The sequence below is a fragment of the Montipora foliosa genome, chromosome 3 (genome assembly GCF_036669935.1).
Source record: "Montipora foliosa isolate CH-2021 chromosome 3, ASM3666993v2, whole genome shotgun sequence".
Lineage (NCBI taxonomy): Eukaryota > Metazoa > Cnidaria > Anthozoa > Scleractinia > Acroporidae > Montipora > Montipora foliosa.
Window position 1 is genome coordinate 31935893 of NC_090871.1, and position 17508 is coordinate 31953400.

The following is a 17508-nucleotide window of genomic DNA, read 5'->3' on the forward strand; positions in this document are numbered from 1 at the left end:
CAAACACGGACTTCGATGGTTACCGAATTTCTCATGAATTCACGCTTCAAAAAGTTTCTCTTCATTTTAGTGATGCTACATTGGCATTTTGACTGCTCTGCTTTGCCTTCTTGAGCAGATTGAATCTCTATTTGTACACTGAGTGTTTAATTTCTGCATGCGACAGCAGCCTCCATATTATCTGCACATTTCCAGATTTCGTTTAAAAAACCTAACGCATGGGCGACCGTGCCAGTGCACATGCTCTTTTAAGCCCCTTCCTCCCTTCCTTAATCGATATGCCTGATGTGATCTAGGGCCTCCCCAGTAGATAGAATAATTGCCCTTGGCTTAATAACCTCTGTAAATAAAGTATTTAGAATATCTTAAGTTTGCCCTACGAGTTTCAACATTCATTACTATGACCCACAAAGTCAATTTACATTGACTCAAGTCTTTCACCTATAGACTTACTAATGACTCTTTCCAGTGTTGCTGTCATGCGATGAGAATTCCGCACAAAGTAGTAGCCTTTGCAGAAAACGCATTTTTTTCAAACAATGGGATATAATCTACGAACAATGTATGCGTTGAGTATTTTTTAGGTGACCACAATTTAAGAAGTGTTATAACTTACCACACATATCCTTTTCTGGTACGACACAGTGCAACTTCACTGGGTTGCTTTTCCGAGCTTCCTTTATATAGAATCCTTTGTTACTATTTTGGCAGTTGTTTACGCCTTCAAAAGAATTGCACTTAGTGTCATATTCCTTGTGTACCCTCAATACAACTCTAAGTACTCGACGGTTAAAACGTCATTTATCTATAATTATTTCAAACTAATTAAATAAAATCGACCTTCCGTCAAGGATAAAAATAATTGCCCGTTCTTGTATTATAGCGTAATATTCAATGGGGTGCTTAAAGACAGATTTAAGCCTTGCGAATATCATAATCAAGATCTTTTTCTTGAGTATCATAACAACACGTCACTGCCTTTATCGACTTTTCGGTACATTTGTTAATAACAGTACCTGGTGTTTCAGTAGGAAAAAAGTGCTTTTCCCAGCGAGACACTCACAAGACGCGGGTACATTTTCTGGAAGACTTACTGAATATACGCTCGTAATATTCCAGTATAAATTCCGTCAAAAGAAGGCATCACTTGTGACGTACAGTGAGATAAAACGCTTGCAAGTCTTATTCTGTTTTTAAACTTAGGAATTTATTCCAGTGTCTAGAACAGATATCAGGTTAACTTTGATGATAATGTGATGAAAATAGCTAATGTTGGTAATATAGACTAACAAATGACTGCTGTCTCGTCTACCGTAGACAGACCAAATCATCAGTTTAGATTAACATTGTTCTTTTCACTAAAAGCAGATGTTTAAAAAACATGTTGTAAGACATAAGACAACTTTGTGTGTAAAGATTTCAAACCCATCACGCAGGATCAGCAGTATTTTAGACTTAATAGGGCAACATACAGTCCGTGATAGAATCCAAACAATCTAAAAGAAAATATCTGTGAAGTTAACAAGGCCCAACATAATATCACGATATTAATTTTGTAACATTGAAGAATATTCTCTTACAAACGATGTCATTCTTCGGTTATACGCGAGTGTAATAGGAACACTGAAATTGTGTTGCTTGCGTAAATTATCAGTATACTCATTCCCAAAACTGCGCGTGATACCATTGTTGTGTTCATTTGATTTGACGGTGAATATCTCATTTGTAAGTAGGTAATAGACTAATGAGGCGGAGTATACTTTGGAATTTATATAAAGTGCGTTTTGAGCAATTCGGGTGATCTAAGTGTTACGAAGAAATGTTTGCAAAAGGGAGGCTTGTTAGCTTTGCCGTCACGTTCGCATAGTTCCAAAGGTATTTACAACATAATTTGGTACCTGCCATTAAGGGTATATCTATTAGAGTTTACCATAACACTCATCTTAAATAGAGAACTTGTACGTAAGGCCGCAGCGATAAAGTCGTAAACAGTTCTTTAAGAGTGCCTTGTCTGCAATCAGTTATTCTCTCGTTTATCGGGATCTCTTCCTGCAACACGTCTGTGCATCTGCTAGCAGTCCATTCCTCTCTAAGTGATGGTATAACTGCTCTGCCATAACTTAGACGGTCAACCCCCTTACATTTAATCGGCTACAAGCAACCCATTGGGCTCTTTCTCGAGTATCGAATTTCCTATAGTTTGAGTGACATATTCCCTCTTGCTTAAGCAAGCGGGGAAGCCATGAATCGTAAGTATTTATAACCTAAAAAGTTCCTCTCCTTTCCCAGACAGCCCTCAACATTTTGCTGTACCCCCGCGTATTTGATCTTCTTTCAAAATAGCTAGCACTCCATTACGATGCAGTTGGACTGCTACGTTTTCTGCAAGCAGTCAGTGCATGATTGCGAAGGGGTGATGCTTGCCTCTCCACACCATCGCTGCCAGACGCGAGCATCATGTGCTGAATAACATTCGCGTCGTTATCCATGTGTTTATTAGAGTACATTACAATTACAAAGTGAGGTATTGTTTTTCAGAGTTTTCCTAGATGAGTTGCTAACAAATGCTAAAGTGTCCCATCTACCCTTGACATCGGGGTTACTGGCACTCGTCAAGGGTGCTACCCCAGACTCTTGGGGGCGGGAAAATTCCGTAGTAGGCTGAAGCGAAAGCTAAAGCTTGTCCTACCTCACTGACCTTTCCGTGACCACGAAATTCTGCCAATGACAGACAAGTCAATGTTGTGTAGAGCAAAACAGACAGACAATGTCGTAAATACTCTTTTTCCTTGGTCATCTAAGTTTTATCGTAAATAATACATAAACAGCGGTGAAAAGCACCAGATACAAACGAATCATTCGAAACTATCTTTTATTTTATAAATACTGAGATTTATTCTACAGAGATGACAGTGATGAAAAAATCGTCCTGTTTTTAGTCGCAGCCAATCAGCATCGGCGTTCGCGGCTTCTGATTGGATGAACGATGTTTTTCACTAGTGGAAAGTGATCGTACGGCAAGCCACGTAATCCTTGGCGCGAAAACTGGCAAGCCGCCCTTTTATTTTTAAGATGTCGGAAAGGTTTGTGGACGTCGGTTTAGTTGACAATTTTATCGCAGAACAAGAAAACAAAGCCACATTACAAAAAACGCAACGAGATGTAAAACTTTTGCAAACCTTTTAAGGAACCAGGAATGAACTTAGAATAGTTGACGAAATTCCAGTATTGGAGTTAAACGAATACATCTGCGATTTAATCATTTCGGTCAGAACCAAAGATAGGATAGACTATGAGCCTTCTTCGTTCCGAAGTCTATTGGCAACTTTTAAACGACATCTAAAAAAGAACACCATCTGTGCCAGTATAATGAATGACCTCGTATTTGAGAAAAGAAGAAAAGTCCTCCTGTCGAAAGAAAAAGTTGAAGAAAAAAGGAAAAGGAAACAGGCCAAACGCTTCGATAGCTTTAACCAGTGATAAAGTGAATACGCTCTACGAAAAAGGCCTCCTCAGTACACGAAATCCTGAAGCGCTTTTTAAAAACACACTCTGGTTACACAGCACTATGCATTTTGGACTCAGAGGCTGCAGAAAACATAGCAAAATGTGCTGGGGCGATAAAAAGTTGAAGGAAACAACTGACGGCAAAGAATATTTGGAATTTAATGAAAGACAAACGAAAACAAGAACCGTTTCAGACTGCCGCGATATCAAGGCAATGCCGCCTAAAATGTTAGCCACTGATGGATCAGAAAAAGTTCCTATAGTGGTCTACAAGCTCTACGCCCAGACGAGACCTGAAAAAATGAATGAAGACGATTTTCCCTTTTATTTAGCTGTCAACAACAACTTAAAGGCAGAGTCTCTTCAGACGAAAAAGTGGTTCAAGGTTGGTCCTGTTGGCATAAACAAACTTAACAGTCTCATGACAACTATGGCTCAAAAAGCAGGAATAAACAACGAACGTCTCCGAAATCACAGTGGTAGAAAAACACTCAGCGAAAATGATATTCCACCGACTCATATCTCTCAGTTGTCATGACATAAAAATCTAAAAATTATCGAAAACTACAGCAAGGTCTCGACAAAACAGCAGATGAAAATGTCTCAAGTTCTTAGCAGTGTTGTAGCTGGTACGACATCCTCGCACGAAAAAGCCAATCCCGCGATTTCCTCATCTACTTCTGAATCACAGCAATCTATGGCTTTGTTCAGCGGGCTGTCATTCAAGGGGGCAACTTTTCAATCAACATTAACACAGTAAATCAGTCACCAAAGCTCAAACTAGAGGAATTTTAGCCCACCAGAAGCGTTGCCCCGATGGAAGAGACTGGCGTCCGCTTTGGAGGACAGTGACGGAGAATAAAAACATTGCTATAATATGAATATGTTGTTATATATCACTAGCTTTAACATTTCCTCTTTTCCCTTTGCTGAAATTTTGAAAGGAAAATGTTGAAGTTTTTACGCTTTCGAATGAATTAAACTCATTTCATTGTCCAGAAATTTTGAAAAGAGTTGATTTTTTTGAAGAGCGTATAAGTGAATCAAACTCATTTCATTGTCTTATCGCTGTTAATTTCCATTATTGTTTGAAAGAAATTTTGAGATTCTTCACAGTACAACTCGTGAATTGAATGAGATACGTACGCACTCACAAACCATGAAGTAATCTCTAGTTACTTGACTTAAGTAAAGCAACCATATTTAACCTCGATAACTCGTAACAGTAATTTAAATGACAAACCTGAGGTCGAAATACGTTTCGTATGCTTTTACACGTTTCATATGCTTCTGCATATGTACATCTTCAGGAGTAACGGTTAATACAAAATTTTAGTTTAAATATACAGGATCACTAACTTAATAACTATTAACTATTAAGTAACAACAAAGGTGAGAGAAAAAAAAAATATTCATTTAAGGTCGGCTTTAAATCTTTGATCAACGGTGTCTCCTTTATTTTACGGTGAGTGTCGGATCCCATTTTTAACTGTGACAAACTGATGTAAAATGCTTAAAATGCCATTAAATGCCTAAAATTTTAAGGCAGTAATTAATGGTTATCGTAGGTCGGCTCTTGCGGACCATGTTACATCAACTGGTCATATGCAGTTGTTGTTACATCAACTGGTCACAGTTTAAAATGGGATCACTTTGAAATTTTAGCGAAAGGTCGATCAGACAATCACTGTAAAATAAAGGAGACACTGTTGATCAAATATTTAAGGCCGACCCTAGATGAATTTGTCAGCAACGAAAAGCTGTGTCTTTATTAGTTTTTTTTTCCTGTCACCTCTATTGTTACGAAAAAGTTAATAGCTAATAAGTTAGTGATCCTGTATATTTAAACTCCAATTTTGCATTAACCATCACTTCTGAAATGTTAAGTAAAATATAATTTCGAATGATACGCTTTTATCTGATGTTAGTCACCGCTGTTTGTGTATTATTTTTGAGAAAAAGAGAGTCAATGCATCATCACTGATATTGATGTAACTTCTAATACCTGTAACATGAGAGAAAAGGAACATTTTGTGAAATATCAAGATCTTGGAAGGGAGACGAGCCAGTTATGGACCACTAAAGAGACTGTAAAACCAGTTATAATAATAATAATAATCATCATCATCAACATCATCATCATCATCATCATCATCATCATCATCATCATCATCATCATTATCATCATCATCATCATCATCATCATCATCATCGTTATCATCATAATCATAATCATCATAATCATCATGGGTGGTCTGAAGCTGTACAGAGCAAATCTGAAGTTGTACGAATCTTCTCGCAAGACATTAACATGTCTTTTGGGCTACACAAGTGTGCTGTCCTGGAAATGAGAAGGGGAAGACAAGTTGGCAGTAGCGGTTAAAGCCGTTAATGGATGATAAAGATGCATACAGTATCTTATTTGCATTGTTTTTTAAATTTCTTTTTCTTTTTTATCGTTTATAAGGATCATTCTATGAATTTTGCTACTTTTATTTTTTAGTTTTACAATATTACACCGTAATTTGTTAGATTGACCACAGTCATAAGGTAGTTACATGAGCACCATTGCCCAGGCCTACAGGCCCGCAAAGGTTGTAAAATCATTTGAGGATATTTTAATAAAGTCTCTAATAATAATAATAATAATAATAATAATAATAATAATAACAACGGTAACTCTAAAGATCAAAGAATCCAACTTGCAAGAAAATTTCAGATGAACAAAATCGATCAAGGTAGAAAAAGCAGATTCACTTCGACTAAGTATGTGACAGAATACAAGTTGCATTGCTGCTTTCATGAATCAGGAACTGTGTTAACTATCAAGGAAAGCAAGGCCACACTTGTCGAGTCAGCAAAACCACAAGCAATAAAAGAAATATGCTACGCTCTGTTGTTTATGAAACGCACCTGAAGCCAGAAATGGTTAGGAGCATTGACAACTAAACAGCTTCAAGACTCTGATATGTCAAAGAAGGCTAACGACATTCATAGATCATGGAAGAACATACCAGACGGATTATACAGTGCGGACAAGAGTATACAATAACAGCTCCTGCCAAACAAAAGCATACTATCAAAGTAAGCTGCAAATGTAAATCGCGAACAACAAATGTCGCATATGGCAAAACAGCCACTGAATCTAACACACATGTAATATGTGCATGCCCGAGATTTCCGCAATCCTTGTACATAGTATAGCAAGGCACGACAGGATGTTAAGACCCTTATACCACTAGGGGAAAAAAAAAAGGTAAAGTCTGCGTACGAGCCAAATGGCCCGACACGCCGGAGCATATCCCCGGTTTCCGTAGCATGAAGGGACTAGGTGTATTTCTCTCATCCATGGATTGGATGCTAGTCCATCGCAGGGCTACCCCCAGCATTAAATTCGCCGGTACCCATTTATACAGCTGCGTGGAGAGAGGCACCGCGTGAGAGTAAAGTGTCTTGCCCAAGAACACACCACAATGTCCCCGGCCAGGGCTCGAACCCGGACCACTCGCTTCGGAGTCGAGCATCTCCCATTTTTATACCATTACATGTTATACAAATATAACTTCCAAGAAAGTAATCCCTCAAAGCTGCTGTAATAAAATATTCCTGAAACATCTATGGAAAATGACAGAGCCAACTGAAAATGATCTGGGATGTACCATTTCAGCTTGAGAAGGCTCCTGAGAATGGAGCTGACCAACTCTGATCTGATATTACTGCTCTAGACAAAGAAAGAAAAACATGGATCTTGATTGAAGGCACGGTATGCAGTGTTGGGAGCATTGAAGGACAGAACTAAGAGCTGGAATAAAGAGGATCCACTAGGACTGTAAAGTTCCTCAAAGCAACAACTTTGGGGGCTATCACACTCTACTGGAGGAAGAAATACATTTTTTTGACAGCAAACCACCAAGAGACAGAATATGTTATTTAAGTAAACACAAAAATGGATTCTGTGATGATGGAGGTGATAATGATGATAATGATGATGAAGATGATGGCGATATGAAGATGATGGCGATAAGAAGAAGAAGAAGAAGAAGAAGAAGAAGAAACTAGAACTACAGAGCATATTGCAACAATCCTTTATTCTACCAGAATGTTTGAGTAAAGCGGCGTTGATTGCTGTTTCAGAAGAGTTGATTAAAGAGGTCAACAATTTGATTTACCGTTTCATTTGGAAAGGTAATGATAAAATCAAGCGTTCCGCTCTCATCAACGACATCGAAGATGGTGGACTTAGGATGCTAGGCATTCAATCGATGATTCTAGCTAAGAGGGTGATGTTATTAAAAAGATTTGTAGAAGAAGAAAACATGAGTTTTTGGCACTTGTACATAGACTATTTTCTTTCTCCAATAGGTCGAAAATTCATTCTTAAGCCGTAATTTTGATACAAGAAAGTTGTCTGTCTACCTTTCAGCATTTTATAAAGAATGTCTTAATGCTTGGTCGGCACTTAATGAATCTCCTATAATTACGCACAGAGACGTCGTGCATCAAGTTATTTGGAATAATAAATACATAATTGTTCAAAAGCTATCAACCTTCGGAAAAAAAAAATTCTATTCTAAAGGAATTATTACAGTCGGTGACCTCCTGTCTGATGCGGGAGTCTTTTTAAAGGGTGCAAAGGTGTTAAATGCAAATCTTTCTCCATTCGAGCGTTTTAAATTAATGGGTTTTGTCGATGCAATCCCTCGTGAATGGAGGCAGATCATTAGACAAAGTGAACAACATCTTCCGCCCTTACACATTTTTATTTAAAGTTGGAAAACTCTCAGGTAGCCTTGTTAAGGTCTCATCCAAGTTGCTTTACACTGCTTTTAAAAGCAGAAGTTTCCCCAGCTTCAAATTGACTGGAGCAAAATATATTCCTTACCGTTTATAGTTACAATTGAAACTAAATTTCGTGAATTCCAATATAAAATATTGAATAATATACTCTTTACAACTGAAAAGATGTTTAGGTTAAAAATGATTGACTCGCCTTTATGTACATTTTGCAAACGAGAAATTGAATCCATTGAACATCTGTTTTTCTATTGCAATGTGACAAAGACTTTTTGGGAAGCTTTTTGTTCTTGGCTTAGTAATCGTAACATTAACATACAATCCTTCAAAATAATAGAAATTTTGTTTGGAACGTTCAATATAGGAGACGACTTTATTATATTAAATCATCTGATATTGACAGCTAAACTGTATATTTATAGATGTAAGTTAAATAGTGTACATCCGATTTTACAAGTTTATAAGGCCAAGGTTAAAGCTGTATACCAAGTGGAGAAAAGGATAGCAAGTAGGCGGAACAAACTAACTGTCGCGTTACCGAAATCGCAACGGACTGGACTCTAATTTACGGCCATTAAGCTCACGTGATTTTATATGTAACACGTCTTTTTTAGTATTCGTAATGCATGGTTTACTAGGGTGTTTTTAATTAAGGGCCTTTTTTCAATTGAAAGTTTGTATTTTTCTGACTTTAAATCTATGTACCTGACAAGGCTGGACAAATGTAAGTACTTTGATTTCGTAACCCCTTTTTCTGGCTTTTTCGTTAGAAAGGTATTTGTTTACAATATTCTTTGATTTTGCAATTGCAGCTTCAGATTACCACATTATTGTTTTTCAATAAAATCCTGAAAATCCAAGCCTTGTTGTCTGATTGCTCCATTGACCCATCGGTCCATCATCTGAAGATTTATTGGTTTTGAAAGTCGCTGGTGGGAATTGGAGTCGAAGCCATGGAAAAGGCCAAAAATGTTCGCCGAGGCCGAGCGGCAAAGGGAAACTTCACAAGAACGCTGAACGCCGGAAATATTATGATAGAAGCCAAACGACCAGTTAAAGAAGTTAGGGAAGCATTCGCAGAAGTCAAGGCCGCCCACAATGATTTGGTTGCGAAACACGAAGCGTACACGATGCACTTAAACGATGACGAATACGAAGATGCCGAAGTTTGGATGGACAATTGCACTCGTGAGTACATCACATTTTCAATGCTTGTTAATGATTACACCGATAACACGAGCGAACACAAAGGAATTGAAGTCATTCAGGATGACAATGAAGCACACAATTCAGATAACGTAAGCCATGAGAAAGAAGAACATGTCGAATCAGCAGAAGCCTCTGCGAAACCCGTTGTTCTGAAACACGAAAAACCCAAGCTACCTTGCTTTTACGGTGATGTCCGGAAATACTTTATTTTTAGAGATGACTTCAAACACGCTGTCGAAAAACAATGTAACGCCAGAGATACGATCGCAATACTACGTTCCTGTTTGGGACCAGAGTCCGCTAAATTAATTGAAGGCATTACCTCTGATTTGAAGGCTGCTTGAGATCACAACTACGGAGATCCGAGAGTAATCTCTGACACTATCACAGCAGACATTGAAAGATTCAAACCAATACAGCCCGGTGAAGATCATCGTTTCTGTGATCTCGTTAATTTGATTAGGAGGTCATTTAATATTCTAAAGGACGTGAAGCGCCCACAGGACCTCGATAACAAACACGTAATCTCCCTCATAGAGAGAAAATTAACCAGACATGATTTGAAAGTGTGGGCCAGACATATCAACAACCAAAACCTCGACCCTTCCATGCACAATCTCCTCTGCTGGATGGAGAGCGAAATGACAGCACGCCTACGTTCTGGCGCTACAATACGGAAAAGCGGTACAACGTCTCGTCCAGCAGTACATCTCATCGGCTCGAACGACCCTTTTGAGGAACGCAGACACGAAAGTGGCGTTACAAGCAAACTAGGTGATCGCAGAAGCAAGCAATGTTACGTCTGCAAAGGTGAGCACTATGTGGATCAATGTTCAAGATTCTTAGCCATGACATCAAGCGAGCGATGGAAAATTGTTAAGGAGCAACGAGGATGTTTCTCGTGTTTAAAGCGTGGAAAGGGACATACCTCCTTCAACTGTTCACGCAGAGTACCGAGTGGGAAGAAATGTTCCGATGGCTCCGCATGCAAGAGGCGTCATCACGAGCTACTCCATGAGGAAAGTTCAAGTACCCTGAACGTGGCCTTTATCCAAGACAGCAGCAGAGCCATTTTGCCCTTAATATCTGGCTTCATGAAAGGAAAACAAGGCGATCTTACGGAAACCAACGTGTTCTACGATAGCGGAGCTTAAGTCAGTCTTATCCGAAGTACGCGCGCCGAGGAGCTTGGACTAGATTGTGTTGGAAGATTGTGATAACCAAAGTGGGCGGAGTTGAAGAAGAGCTCGACACAAAAGTGTACAAGGTGCCATTGTATGCCGACAGCGGGAAGTTAATTCAAACAATTCAAGCCGTGGGAATCTCCCAGATATCCGAATACTCCCCCAAATTAGACATGGATCACATATGAAGTGTCTTTGAAATACCCACAGACAAGCTTTACCGTAAAGAAGGTCCAATCGATCTTCTGATTGGAATTAATTACCCTCGGTTCCATGTCGGAGAAACGAAGGTCACTGATGGTCTCGTTGCCAGAAGAAGCCCTCTGGGGTGGGTCATCTTCGGCTCAAATTCAGACGATGCTCAGCCTGAAACCAAACAAGTCCTTCACGTCCGTCTAGCCGAGCCTGTCGACCTCACCGAATTTTGGAAAACTGAATCTATGGGCGTGTCCGTGTCACCATGTACATGTAAAGCCACCGAAATGGCCTTACAAGAACGCGCCGAGATAAAAATGATCGCGAAATCTTGTCAATTGCAAGGAGACAAGTGGATAATGCAGTATCCGTGGAAAAGGGACCCAAGCTGTTTACCTAATAACTATGTACAAGTTCTAAAGAAACTGGAATCTACAGAACGACGCCTCAAGAAACAGCCGGGTCATACCAACAGTTACAACGCACAGATTAAGGAAATGGAAGAAATGAAGTTTTCAAGAAAGCTAACGGAAGAAGAGAAGAAGGAATGGAAGGGAACAGTGCACTATGTAGCCCACCATGCTGTTGTGCGCCCAGAAAAGAAGACTACACCGATCAGAATCGTGTTCAACAGCTCAGCTTCCTTTAAGGGTCACAGCCTGAACGACTATTGGTACAAGGGACCTGATCTATTGAACAACCTATTTGGTGTTGTGTTACGTTTTAGAGAAAATGCAATTGCCGTCTGTGGTGACATAACGAAAATGTACCACATGGTTGCCATCCCGCCAGTTGATCAACATGTCCACAGATTCCTATGGAGAAACTTCGAAACGGAACATGAGCCGGACACTTACGTTAAGACCGTTCTCACATTTGGAGACCGGCCAGCACCAGCGATGGCCATCACAGCAATGCGCAAAACGGCAAAACTAAATCAAGACGCAAAACCAAAGGCCGCTAAAGCCATCCTTAACAACGCTTATGTAGACGACATGTGCGACTCGGCCGTGGATCCTAATGAAGCTAAAACGCTGATCGCTGACATTGATGAAGTACTCGCTACTGGTGGTTTTCAAGTCAAGAAGTGGACATCAAATGTAACCCTGGATTCTAAAGAAAATTCAGAGGAAATCGTGCTTGGAGGCGAAACACATACAGAGAAAGTTTTATGAACTGTCTGGCTTCCTAAAGAAGATAAATTTTCATTCAAGATCAGAATCTAATCAGACAGTTTGAAGGACAATGCAACAGTGGGCCCTATGAAGCTAACGAAACGTCAAATTCTCAGCAAGTTGGCGGGAATTTTCGATCCAATTAAAGTGGGTGCCGCAGTCCTTATTAAACCAAAAATCGCTTTGCAACAACTTTGGCAGATTGGCCTTAGTTGGGATGAAGAAGTGCCACCCAACGAGAGGATCAAATGGATGACTTTGTTTGAAGAGATGACCGCACTTAACGATGTTAAGTTTGACCGCTGCCTGACTCTGCCTGGCGCCCATGGTGACCCTTCCTTGGTTGTCTTTTGCGATGTCTCACGACTGGCATTCGGAGCATGTGCCTACGCAAGATGGAAACTCGTTGATGGAAGGTTTGGTACAAAATTTGTTGCCGCGAAAACAAGAGTAGCTCCCCTCAAGGAACTAACAAACCCGCGGCTTGAATTACAAGCTGCTGTGCTCGGAAGTCGCCTTGGAAAGTCTATTCTAGAAGAATCGAGATTCAACTTCGAACGAGTACGCTATTTATCAGATAGCCGGGTCGCCCTGGCCTGGATTAAGGGGGAAACACGCAGCTTTAAGCCCTTCGTATCTTGCCGTGCTGCTGAGATTCAATCTAACTCCTCGCCCGAAAATTGGTCACACTGCCCCACTTTACTAAACGTTGCCGACGACTTGACCAAGGGTATTTCAACAGGCGAAGTACATGGCAGATGGTTTAATGGCCCTGAGTTCTTACAGCTTCCTGAGGAGCTTTGGCCTATGGAACATGGCTTGCCCGACATTGCAGAAGTGAATAAGGAAAGAACAAAGGTCCAAATCACCTGTGTTGTTGCTGTCCGCCAGCCTGTCCTGAACTGCCGAGAGTTTTCAGCATGGAGGCGACTGCTAAGGGTGACTGCTTATGTGTTTCGGTTTTGTCACAACCTACGTCCCAGGTCAAGGCAAGAAACCAACGCCCAAGAAAAACGAGTCGGTCCATTAAGTGCAGAGGAAATTCAAGTTTCGGAAGAATACTGGACCAAGCAAGCGCAGAGTAGCCTTTATAAGAGAATGGAAAAAGGAGACTTAAAAACGCTTAGTCCGTTTTTCGACGGGAAAGGTATCATAAGAGTCGGTGGGCGTGTCAACCCAGACCTGCTGTCCTATGTAGGAAATCACCCTGCGCTCTTGCCTCATGACCACTGGATATCCACTCTGATCACTCGCAATGCACACCGAATAGGACATCCAGGTGTTGCCGCAACGACCGCCAAGACCAAACGAAATTATTGGATAGTCAAAGGAACCAACATTGCCAAGATTGTAAAACAACGATGTACCTTCTGCAAAGAAACATAAGCCAAGGTAGAATCCCAGTTCATGGCGAACTTACCTGGTTGTCGCCAACAGCCTTACACACCCCCATTCCTATACACTTCATGTGACTACTTTGGACCAATGAAAGTCAAAGTCGGAAGGAACAAAACCGCGAAGCATTATGGGGTAATATTCACATGCCTCAACACAAGAGCCATTCATTGTGAGCTGGCTATCGACCTCACTACAATGGAGTTCCTGCAGGTCCTGAGGAGGTTTTTGTCCTAACGTGGTTATCCCAAAGTCCTTATATCCGACAATGGTTCACAAATGTTAGGAGCCGAGAATGAACTACGCCTGATGCTAGAATGATGGAATCAAAGACAACTTAAAGAATTCTGTGCCGACCGAGGAATGAAATGGCAATTTACCACGCCCAGTGCCCCTCACCAGAATGGTTGTTCGGCAGCTATGGTTAAAAACGTGAAGACAGCACTCAAGAAAGCTATTGGGGACACGGTGCTTACTCCCTTTGAGCTCTATACCTGTCTTCTTGAAGTGGCAAATTTGGTCAATCAACGACCCATTGGTAGGATTCCAAACGACCCCGACGATGGGGCCTATCTGTGCCCAAACGATATCCTATTGGGGAGAGCATCAAGTACAGTTCCTCAGGGTCCATTCCGCCGTACGGAGAATCCCCGTCATCGATTTGAATTCTGCCAGAAAATAGTTGACTCTTTCTGGAAGAAATGGGCTCGAGATGTCCTCCCACGCCTTGTACCCAGAAAGAGATAGCATGTCCAAAGAAGAAATGTAGCAGTTGACGACTTTGTTATCGTAGCAGATGCAAACCCAGTTCGCGGAAAATGGAGCGCAGGCAGAATTCTTCAAGTGTTCCCAGGAGAAGATGGCATTGTACGAAACGTTCAAGTCAAGAGTTCTTCAGGGACGTATATGCGTCCCATCACCAAGATTTGCCTAATTTATCCTGCCGAAGGCTTTCCTGAATAGAATGGGATTCCCCATTGCGGGGGGGAATGTTGCGTTACCGAAATCGCAACGGACTGGACTCTAATTTACGGCCATTAAGCTCACGTGATTTTATATGTAACACGTCTCTTTTAGTATTCGTAATGCATGGTTTACTAGGGTGTTTTTAATTAAGGGCCTTTTTTCAATTGGAAGTTTGTATTTTTCTGACTTTAAATCTATGTACCTGACAAGGCTGGACAAATGTAAGTACTTTGATTTCGTAACCCCTTTTTCTGGCTTTTTCGTTAGAAAGGTATTTGTTTCCAATATTCTTTGATTTTGCAATTGCAGCTTCAGATTACCACATTATTGTTTTTCAATAAAATCCTGAAAATCCAAGCCTTGTTGACTGATTGCTCCATTGACCCATCGGTCCACTAACTAAACATACCAAGAAATGGGAAAAGCATTTGGCATATGCATATGTAGGCTTGTAGTGTGGGTGTTCTCCATGTGTCTCTCTTCTGACTTTTTATTATTATTCTTTGACAATAATAATGATGATGATGATGAAGATAATTATTTGTGTTATTTATTTATTTTTAACTGTTGTTGTTCAAATTTATTGTAAGAGTGTTAATGTAGTAGTGTTATCTTGTAGTTATTTACTGAGTTGTAATTAGTAGTCTATTTTGTTTTGATATTGTAATTAATGGTGTGATTTGTATTATTAAGTAATTTATAAGCGTTGTATGTATTGTTTAGGTGTAACACAATAATAAAAAGTTTTATATTACAAAAAAAATATATATTGTAACAGATACACCAGATTATAACAACAACAAAAAAACACCTGTTATCCAAGAGCGACACCGGAGTGAATACAACATACCACCTGAAGGAGAAACCATTGTATCTCAAGTTGAAGATCCACAAGAGAGATCAGCCCTGACTTCGATGCTCTCCCTGACAGGATTCTAAAAGTGATCCGTCTGAAACAGAGAGCATGATTACGATCACTGAAGTCATGTGCTAGCGAAAAGCTGAAGACAGAAGTTGGAAAAGTTAATGAGGCAGTCAAGAGGATTCACAGCCATAACATCACAGAGCTGAGTTATCTACTGTGTCACACTGAAAGGAAAGGAAGATTACTTGGAGTGCCATTCTGGAAAAGACGAATCAAGAAAAATAGCCTGAGTAAAACTGAGGAAGTCTTGAGGAAATCAGCAGTTTGTGTGTTAAGGACGTATTAAAAGGCAGATGGAATTAAAATGCAGGTAGAAATAAGATCAAAAGGTATGGCGAAAGATGTCAACAGTTCAAACAAAACTAACCGTTTCAAGATAATTATTAGAAACTGTTTTTCAAAACACCAAATTGAAAGAAAGGAGGAGAAACAAAGTTACCTGACTCCACCAAAAGAACCAGATATTGGAGCAGGATCTGGTCGGATGAAATTAGTCAATGGGATGGTATATCGGCTAGAGGAAGTTGAATAGGAATTCAGTGCAACAGAGTTGCAAGAGGAAGGATATCAACATCCTTCCGAAGGCATTAAAACTGGAAAAAACTACAGCCGCTCCGGATCTGGTTCAGGGGTGGTACTGGTTAAAAAAACCTGCAACACTGTAGCACTGTGTACATCAAGGAAATGTACCGGAGTGGATGTTCAGAGGAAGAACAGTTTTGATTCAGAAGGAGGGAGCAAAGGCTTTTGAGGCCAGAAACTAGCTCCCTATTTTCTGCTTGCCAATGTAGTGCAAGTTAATGACAGGAATCGATCACGGGGAGCAGTTATACTATAACTTGGAGAGAAACGGACTTCTAGCAGATAAACAGAAGCGTTCTAGGAAGGGATTCCAAGAAACGAAAGACCAATTGATTGTACACAAGCTGGGCACTCTTGAAGAACTGCCGGGGAAGGTTGACAATTTGTCAATGGCTTGGGTAGTCTTCGAGGAGGCATATGACATGGTGCCACTTTCGTGGATGCTAAAAAGCCTGGAGATCATATAGAATATGATCTCTATACTAAGCAACATTGTGGTGACCTGGAAGACAGTGACTCTAGTATTTCGAAAGTTGAGAGCTGGATACAGACTGGCAAAGGATGTGAAGCCAATTAATCCCTTACTTTTCATAGACGATCTGAGGTTGAATGTGGCTATAAAAGACCAACTAGACTCGCTTATTAAGGTGGTAAATATTTCCTCTTTTTTTTTTTTTTTTTTTTTACAATTAAATGGCATCAAAGGTAATGCATATTACTAAGAATAATATTAATAGCCATATGGATAATCCGTAAAGGAGTCCAGGTCCCCACAAAAAAAGAAAAAAACAGATCACCAATGAATATATACTAATACAAAATACGAAAATACAGTAGTAAAATCGAAATAAAATCAATAATTCAACAATGGATAACTAATTTAATGTATTGTCCAATAAATCTTTCTTAACTCCCCACTTAAAAATATTAACACTTACTGCCTTACGAATATCGTAGGGCAGAAGATTACAGCAGTCAACTATCCTGTGAAAAAAAACTATATTGGAGTGGATTTGTTCTTGCATATTTCTTTTTAAGAGATAAATCATCATATTTCCTAAATGAACAGTGATCAGCATCAGAATAAAAATCAACGTAAGAATCAATATTGATATCACTTATTCCATTGAGAGCTTTATATAAAAAAGTATCATCAGCTAGAATTCTCCTATTTTTAAGTGACATCAAATTTAGTTTCTTTAAACGGGTCTCATAATTGTCCTCAGTCTTCAAAATGAACGTGGTTGCTCTTCTTTGTACTTTTCAACTTTTTCTATGTTATTTTTGGTACAGGGTGACCATACCACACAGCAGTATTCAACATTCGATCAAACCAATGGGCAGTAGAGAGTTCTCAGAGTCTTAGTATCGTCCAGACCTCTACATGTCCTTTTAATTAACCCTAACATTCTGTTTGCTTTCGACACAATAATATCAATGTACGAGTTCCAGTTAAAATTATCAGTAGTTGTAACTCCCAAGCCTTTGAATTATTTAACTTCTTCCGAAGGAGAATTATCCAAGGAATAATTAGAGACTAAAGGTTGCCTTTTCTTTGTTAATCTTATAACTTTTT

At 39.8% G+C, this 17508-nt stretch overlaps 3 protein-coding genes and 1 pseudogene across 3 annotated transcripts in view; 3 read left to right on the top strand and 1 right to left on the bottom strand.

Moving 5' to 3' along the window:
* LOC137997292 (hatching enzyme 1.2-like) overlaps positions 1-742 on the bottom strand; it is a 21406-nt gene extending 20664 nt beyond the window's left edge. The window contains exon 1 of the mRNA XM_068843206.1: positions 617-742. The gene's annotated coding sequence lies outside the window, so the exon portion shown is untranslated. The remainder of the gene's footprint in view (positions 1-616) is intronic.
* A 2330-nt stretch (positions 743-3072) lies between these two features.
* Positions 3073-4410, top strand: LOC137996363 (uncharacterized; annotated as a pseudogene).
* Positions 4411-11176: 6766 nt separating this feature from the next.
* On the top strand, positions 11177-12064 carry LOC137995587 (uncharacterized). The gene has a single exon (XM_068841110.1). It carries the CDS (start codon positions 11177-11179, stop codon positions 12062-12064), a length of 888 nt encoding a protein of 295 aa, XP_068697211.1.
* An 87-nt stretch (positions 12065-12151) lies between these two features.
* LOC137995588 (uncharacterized) lies at positions 12152-13450 on the top strand. Its single transcript, XM_068841112.1, has one exon. It carries the CDS (start codon positions 12152-12154, stop codon positions 13448-13450), a length of 1299 nt encoding a protein of 432 aa, XP_068697213.1.
* Positions 13451-17508: the final 4058 nt, after the last annotated feature.